General features: G+C 43.7%; 1 protein-coding gene across 1 annotated transcript in view; it reads left to right on the top strand.

Annotated features, from left to right (window-relative positions):
* The first annotated feature begins 382 nt into the window (after nucleotides 1-382).
* The window catches only part of Plg (plasminogen), a 47,758-nt gene continuing 39,600 nt past the window's right edge, over nucleotides 383-8,540 (top strand). The window contains exons 1-3 of the mRNA XM_029565223.1: nucleotides 383-487; nucleotides 4,420-4,555; nucleotides 7,410-7,516. Coding sequence (XP_029421083.1) covers nucleotides 439-487; nucleotides 4,420-4,555; nucleotides 7,410-7,516 — 292 coding nt within the window. The 5' untranslated portion in view covers nucleotides 383-438. The remainder of the gene's footprint in view (nucleotides 488-4,419; nucleotides 4,556-7,409; nucleotides 7,517-8,540) is intronic.

The raw sequence follows: 8,540 nt of genomic DNA, 5'->3' as shown, positions 1-8,540 counted from the left end.
ATGGGGACACCGATAACGTCGATTGCCGGGAAGGTCGAACGAGGCGGTGAGTGTGGACCATTTGGCCGGGTTTGGCACGGGAAAGGCACTTGGCCAATGTAAGCTATTTTTATGATTTCCTTTTGTGGACCCCAAATAAAGGGAGTGGACAAAGCCATGAGAGATGGGGAAGATGGCAGGGCTGAGGGGTAGGAGGACGGAGCTGCAGGGTGGAGGGCGGCTTTCACCACTTCCCAGCATCCATGTAGACTTCACACAAACATTTTGTAAGCTCCCTATTCGGGGTAATGTTTGCTCCTTCTGAGTACAGTGCCAGGGGCCTCAGAGAATTATTAACCTCATCCGACTATCTCACTTGTGGACGCCTTTGCCCCCCGTAAGTCAACACCACCTGGGGATTGGGACACAGTTTTCCAGGCACTGTTGGCCAGTCCCAACATGGACCATAAGGATTTGTTTCTTGTACTGCTTTTATTTCTAAAATCAGGTAAGGCTTGATGCTTTTTTTTTCCTTAATCTTTTCTTATTCTAGTCATGTATTAAAAAAATAGACTCACTATGTCTTTATGTGCAATTCCTTTCATTACTTCATTGAGCTATCGATTTATAGGGTTTTGCGTTCAAAATCTCAGATTGAAGAGTTTGCTATATAAATTTAATTTCCCTGTGAATTCTGTTAGAGTGGGGTTGATTGGGCAGAGCCAGCAATAGCTGACTTTTCAAATCTAAATGACTGGTGGATTTAGTGGGAAAAAGAAACCATAGAATTAACAGTACAAAGGACAGGCTGGCTCTCAGTGACTGGGTGACTGGGTGACTGAGTGAATTCATTTTTGTTCAACTGCCCTAATTCCATTGGGATTTTCCTGTTTGGTTTAAGGAAATCTTTGCATGGGTACATGCCGGCCTCTTAGGCCTAGATGAGTCACACACATCAGTTTTGAAATGACATTTGCATGTAGCAATTCAACAAATACCCATTTAGGGCTTGGGGTGTGCCAGACACATTTTTAAATATATGTGTGTACTTTGTGCTGTTTGTTAACACTACCTTGTGTAGCTGGTGGCACAGGTGGGTAGTACATTTATCCTTCTATAGATTAGGGAATCTAGACTCAGGAAAGTCATGGTGATAGCTCATTGACAAAACTGCCAGACCAAGGAAGTGAAAAATGCAGATTTAAACCGGGGCTTTCCAAGAAGGAATCTAGTATGCTACGTTTTCTGACTTTACTTAAAACTTACATTCTAAACATGGCAAATAACTGTTTTCTTTGAAGTAGCTTTACTGAAGTGTAATCCACATGCCATGCACTCATTTTGGGGCTTTATAGCCCAATGGTTTTGGGATATTCAGGGTTGTTCAAGTATCTCAATAAAATTTAGAATATTTCCATGGTCCTACAAAAAAATCTTCTTTTCTTAGCTGTTTCCCTCAATGCGCCACTCCTAAAAACCTGGAATCTACTTTCTGTCTTTATAGATTTGCTATTTTGGACACTCATATCAAAGCTATCCTATATTATGCTGCTGTGCTCATATAAACATTGCTGAGATATTTGAAATTCAATTTATAAATTACTAGGTGAAGTTTTATAAATTGTACTTATGGTTCAATACATTTGAATTTAGAGGGAGCCACTTAAAGACATGTTGGAGAAAATCTGGAGCAGGAGATTAAACAAAAAAGATTTTTGTGGGGAATGTATATATGTGTCACTGTATATGTATGCAATTGTATGTATCTCTGTGTGTATGCATGTGAATGTCCCTGTGTGTATGAGTGGGTCTCTGTGTGTCTGTGTATATGAAGGTGTAGGCCCCTGTGTGTCTGTGTATATGAAAGTGTTTCTCTATGTATATGTGTCTGTGTATATGAGTGTGTGCATATGAGTGTGTGAATATCCCATTTTAGCCCTTGGAAACCAGGTTTGGGAACACTATGAACTCAGTGGGCTACACCCAAAGGTTAGAATAAACTTCTCCACCACAATATTAATGCATGTCCTAACCAACTGAGGGGAAAATCCTTCATAACTGTTTTTTCTGGAATGACTTGACTTTCATCTTCCCAGTGTGCTGAGATGGCCTGGAAGAGAAAAACTTCTTTCACAGCTGTACGCAAATTGACGTTTGTTTTTTGAAGACAGGATCTCACTATGTATCCCTGGCTAGCTTGGCGCTCCCTACGTAGACCAGGCTGGCCTTGGACCCAGCGATCTGCCTGCCTCTGCCTCCTGAGTGCTGGGATTAAAGGGGTGAACCAACACACCCAGTTGAGATTTTTTTTAAACACAGATATTTGTGCATATGCACACCACAGTGATGAAAAAGTCACTGTGCTTTGATAGCAATATATGTCTACATTTAGGCATTTTTCCCTACTAAAAGATGTATTTAAAGTTTCTTTGTCAATGCATTATATGAAACCTTGCTGCTATATGAGTCCTGGAGGCAAACAAGAGATAAAGATGGAGGGGGTGCATTTTAAATATAAAAGAAAAACTTGATTCTCTTTCGGGATATTTCTTTGGAACATGAACTGCTCAGGTGGGCCTCAGAAGCCATCAACACTCAGCTCTGTGAACCCACAGCTGACAATCCAAATGGGGAGACCCCTCCTTTTCACTGCTCTTAGTGACCTTTCTTGTACACTTCCCAGGAACTCTTCGCACAGTTTAATTTAACTATTTGGATACCCTGTGCAGATTTGTTGTGTGTTTCCAGATCACACACTGATCTATAGATTTGCCAGCGCATAACTCTTGAGAATAAGAATTCAAATTAGAATAAAATGCAAACTTTAAATATCTGTCTCTCCTTAACCTCACACATTTATCCAGTGTTTGACCAGCTTTCTTTCTGCTCTCTAATCAGCCTAACAATTTGGAGTATCTTAAATTGAAGAGGGATGAGGCAGTACAGAGGGAGAGGGTAGACTTTGGCAGATGATTCTGTTCTCACCTATCATCTTCTGCCCTTCCCGCCTCTGATCCTGGTCACTCTTTAACCCTCTCCATCTGGCTGGCTGTGTTCTCCGCCACTCCCCTTAGGTGGTCAAGGTTGCCATGTTTCCCAATTCCATGAAGACTTTGCTTTGTTCATTAGCCTCTGTGGAAATCACTAGCGTTTACACTAGAAGAATAGAAGCTGGGGCCTCCAGGCTTGGAACAGAGCTGTCCAAGTCAGGCCAGGCTTTGTGTAGAGCCTCGGACCTGGGGCCACTCAGCAGCTTGTTGTGGGAGCTGGTCCGAAGGCCCCATGATCACCCTCTGCATGACAAGAATGAAAACGACAGACTGCCTCAGATTCCATTTCACAGAAAAATTAAAGGCAGGTAAGGTGTGGTGGTGCAATACCTATAATCCCAGCGCTGAGGATTCTGAGGCAGGAGGATTGCCTTGAATTTCAAGCCAACTAGAGACTAGGGTTACACAGAAAGACCTTGTCTCAAAAAACAAACACCCCTTCCCCCACAAAATTCAGGGGTTGAAAAGATGGCTCAGCAGTTAAGAGTACTGGCTGCTCTTGCAGAGGACCTAGTTTGGATCTCAGCACCACATGGTGGCCAACAACTGTCCATTGGTCCAGTTTCAGGGGATCCACTGCTTCCTTCTGATCTCCACGGGCATTGCATGACATGGATGAATGTACATACATGCAGGCAAAACCATGAAACACATAAAATAGAATAAATAATTTTTTTCCAAAAGAATAAATCAAAGCCTTTGAAATATCAGTTACATTCAACATCACTGAGGGAATACAAACGTATTTTGTTAGAAACCAAATGTCACTGAAATGCAACAATGGCCTCTGGGTTCCACTTGTATCCAGGGAAGGCCAAATAAAAATCAAACTTGGTAACACAATTGCCACTGATGGTGTCTTACTGGTTTATCTCCACAGGACAGACAGTAACAAGCAATGACATTCCCTCTTATTTAAAGTTTCATGTCCTTGTAGCAACGCATGGTTCTCATCTACTAATCAATGTGTCAGTCTAGCTGGAGTGTGTTTCATTTTTGGTTTTGAGACAGGGTCTTCCTGTAGCCCTCACTGGCCTGGAACTAGCTATGTAGACCATACTGGCATAGATCTCATAGAGACTGGCCTGCCTCTGCCTCAAGAGAGCTGGGATTAAAGGCAAAAACCACCACACCCTACATTGTAATCTGCCAACTGTTTATCTAAGGATTTGTATTTGCTGCAAGACATTTGACTTCAAATAAAGCAACCAGTGTGATTTTGTTGATACAGAGCAAATAAATTAAAAAAAAAAACAACATAGCACAGAAACATATACATGTGCCCCCACACGTACACACCACACACACACACACACACACACACACACACACAGCAATAAACTATGGTGTTGATGAATTTACTCAGTTTTTCTTCATCTTCCCCTTTCAGGTCAAGGGGATCCCCTGGATGGCTACGTAAGCACACAAGGGGCTTGGCTCTTCGGTGTCACCAAGAAGGAGCTGGGGACAGGAAGCATAGCGGACTGTGCGGCCAAATGTGAGGAGGAAACGGACTTCACCTGCAGGTATCGCGCTGCCGTTGCCCCAAGGCAGAAACCTTGCTGATGTTTGAGACACTGTTTTTTTAACTGTAATTTATAACATGCTTCATTTGTTTTAAAATTATGGACATATGAAATTACCCAGTATTCTTTTGATGACAAGAAATTTACTCATGGATTGAGTGACAGAAGCATGACTTGAAAGGAAAAGGGAGGCCTGGAGAGATGGCTCAGTGATTAAGAACACAGTTTGCTATCACAGAGGACCCAGGTTCAATTCCCAGCACCCCATCATGGCTAACTGGTTCATAACTCCAGTTCCAGGGAATCCAAAGCCCTCTTCTGACCTCCACAGGCATTGCATGATATGGGTGCACTTACACACATGCAGGCAATACACTGATACACATAAAATAAAAATAATAAATAAAAATATTTCTAAAAAGGAAAGAAAGGGGCCGGGCGTAGTGGCGCACGCCATTAATCCCAGAACTTGGGAGGCAGAGGTAGGTGCATCTCTGTGAGTTCAAGGTCAGCCTGGTCTACATAGCAGGCCAGCTAGGACTACAGGGAGACCCTGTCTTGATAAGACAAAAAAAAAAGAAAAGAAAAGAAAAGACCAAAAAAGGAAGAAAAGGGAGATTTGTATGTCTCAGTGAGAAAAGGGATTTACAGCTCCGATGACCTGAATTCAATCCCTGGAACCCACACGAAGTTGGAAGGAGTGAATCAAATCTATGACATTGTCTTCTGACCTCCACATGTGTTCTGTGTGTGGCACATGTGCACCTATACACACAGTAATAAAAAATGTGAATTTGAAAAAGAAACAGAAAAAAAAAAGAGAAGGGACTGTAGGGACCAGAGTTTGCTCACAACACCAGAAGCCTCAGCGGCAGCTCCTGTCAAGGGTTTTCAGCATTTCCTCCTGCAAAGGAGGCTGGCTCAGTTGTAAAATGCTCGTCCTACAAACATGACACCCTTGAAATGAGGTGGAGGACTGTAATCCTAGCACTGGGAGATGAGATTGGATGGATCCTTGGACTTTATTGGCTAGCTGATCCAGCCAATCAATGAGCTCCAGGTACGGTGACAGACCCTGTCTCAAAAAATAAGGTAGAAGCCAGGTGTGGTGACACACACTTTAATCCCAGCACTTGAAAAGCAGAGGCAGGTGGATCTCTGTGAGACTGAGGCTACATAGCGAGTTCCAGGCCAGCTGGGGCTTCAGGGAGACCCAGTCTTACAAGAAAATAAAAGCAATTGAGGAAGACACTCAACACTGACCTCTGACATCTGTCCTCACACCCACAAGCACACACATACACACATGTGAACACATCCATACCACATACAAAGTACCCCAAAGGACAGAAATGTTAGCATCTTCTGCCATGAGTTCTTGTTCTGACCATCATCAGCAACAACTTGTCGAAGATCATGTAAGTGGAAAAGATCCTAAACAGACAAGTGTGCGCATACTACCTAGGACTGTTGTTTTACGTTTATAGAATAGTCAAAGGAACCAGTGATTGTCATAAAAGAAGACAGCCTTCATGAGGTGTTGCCAAGTGAAAAAGCAATGCATTCTTTGTAGAGATTTAGAGGGAAAAATGTGAAGGGTTAAGATGTCTAGAGAAGGTGTCATCAGGCAGGAGGTGGGAGTGAGCTGGGCTTCGGGAAGTGGGATTTTGACAAGGTACTGGAAAATTGGGGAGGCTTTCCAGGCAGGGTGAGAGGCACAGCCCTGGCCTTCGATAGGATCATGAGGAGACTAAGCTGATTCAAGAAAAGGCAAGAGGTCTGGTTGGAAAGATAGCTGTAATTGCTTTGAACACCAGGCTGAGCCTCTATGGCAGGACCATATGAAGGGAAGAGAGGTAGGAAGTTTAGGCTGTTTTCTGTTGCTGTAACAGAATGCCAAAGACTGGATTATTTATAAAGGAAAGAAGTTTGACAAATGCATGGTTCTGGAAGTTGGAAGTCTAAGACCAGGCAGCTGCACCCAGCAAGGGCCTCGTGGTGTCAGGACATGGCAGGAAGGTGGAAGGGAGGACAGGCAGGTGCACAGAGAATAGAAGGAACAGCTTCCCTTTAGTTCCATTTGGTAAACAGCTTCATCCCTCAAATGTGAGGACTTGGTACCAGGAAGCCATCTCAAGGAAGCCATTGATCTTTCCTGACAACCTGATCCCCACCCCCACCCCCACTCCCGTTAAAGGGCTTGCCGTCTCTCAGCACTGTTACACCAAGGACCAAGCATCTCCACGAACCGTAGGAGAGGTTGAAAGGGGAGGAGTGGAAAGGAATGTAGAGGCAAAGACTAGAGGGGAAACGACAGAAGTCTGGGAGTCCAATAGGCAGACCATCCTGGGAAAGGGTTCAACCCACAGTTACTTCTTGCCAACACAAAATAAATACTGTTACTTAAGAAAGTGAAGGAGACAGACATGGTGGCCCGTTCTTATAGTTCTAGTATGCTGGAAGCTGAGGCAGAAGGATTGAGAGCTTGAGGTCTGGTCCAGACAGGAGTGCCAGACCTGCCCAGTACTCTGTCTCAAAAAGAGGGAAGGAAGGAAGGGAGGGAGGGAGGAGAAGGAAAGGGGAGGGGAGGGGAGGGGAGGGGAGGGAAGGGGAAGGAAGAATACAGTGATTGAAATTGGATAGGGAGAGGCTAAAATACAGAAGACAGGAGTAGCTACCATATCGATGTATTCATTTTTAGTGCTGACTGCAACGATGCTGGGACAAAATTAGCCAATAGGAAAGCAACAATTCTGCGCTCCGGGATCTACCAAGAGATGCACTTCTCAGTGTCTTAGTGTCTTGCTCAGTGCTGGGTGTAAAGGGAAATGCATCATCGTTGTCCTTCCTGCAGGTCATTCCAGTATCACAGCAAGGAGCAGCAATGTGTGATCATGGCTGAGAACAGCAAGACTTCCTCCGTCATCCGCAATAGGGGCGTCATCTTATTTGAAAAGAGAGGTGCATCCATTTTTCTCCTCTCCTTCCCCCTTTCCTCTTCTATATCCTTTGTTTATGAGACCAGAGAGAATAACACAGATAGTCTGAGTTAGGATAGGATTTCCCACCTAACCAGTGATGTCAACGTGAGCCTATTTCTTCACATCGAAGGACTGGGTTTACAAAATCATTGCTATGACTCTAAAAATAAGACATATGAAAGTTGGCTTTGTTTTTAAGGAGTTGAAGCACTCTTTGTGCTGTTAGCGTCTGCTTCTGCAGGGTGACCATCCCCTGGACTCTCCCGAACTAACAACTGGCATAATAGACTTTGAGACTTTAAAAGGTTTTTAAATATATTTATTTATTCTCTGAGAATTTCATATATGTATACATGTCCTTTGATCATATTTGCCTCCACGCCTTCCAGCTCCTCCAGAATCCCCCCACATCCCTCTCCCTTCATGTTATTTTTTTATTATTAATTTTTAAACGTTTTATTGCATTTTTTTCATGCAATGTATTTTGATCCTATTTAGGCCTCTCCCCTATTGGGATCCCTCTCATTACTTCCCCTCCCACCTGATTTCATGCACTCTGTCATATATACTAAGGCCTATTGAATCAAATTTGGGGTCCCCAAATGTCTGTCAGTGAGTTCATCCACTGGAGCCTGCTTAATCTAGTTGGTGTCACACCCTTAAAGAAAACTGATTCTCCTTCTCTTAGCAACCCTTGGTCACCAGTAGCTCCTCAGGTCGGGTTGGGGTTTCTTACCCACTTTCCCACTTCTGTGCTGAGATTTTTGTCTGGTTTGAGCTTGCATGGGACTTGTCTATGCTGTCACCACTGCTGTGAGTTTATTTGAGAAACTTCCCAGCTGTCTGGAAAACTCCAGTTCCTTGTGGTCTTAGTCTCTCCACCCCCTCTTCCACAATGGTCACTGAGCTTTGGATGGCAGAAGTTTGATGTGTGTGTCCTATTCTGGGACAAACACTGCACATTGACCAGTTGTGGCTTTCAGGGTTAATCAACACCTGCCTCA

This window comes from Nannospalax galili, unplaced genomic scaffold (genome assembly GCF_000622305.1).
Source record: "Nannospalax galili isolate Female #2095 unplaced genomic scaffold, S.galili_v1.0 scaffold2271, whole genome shotgun sequence".
NCBI lineage: Eukaryota > Metazoa > Chordata > Mammalia > Rodentia > Spalacidae > Nannospalax > Nannospalax galili.
This window is presented reverse-complemented; position numbering and strand designations above follow the sequence as displayed.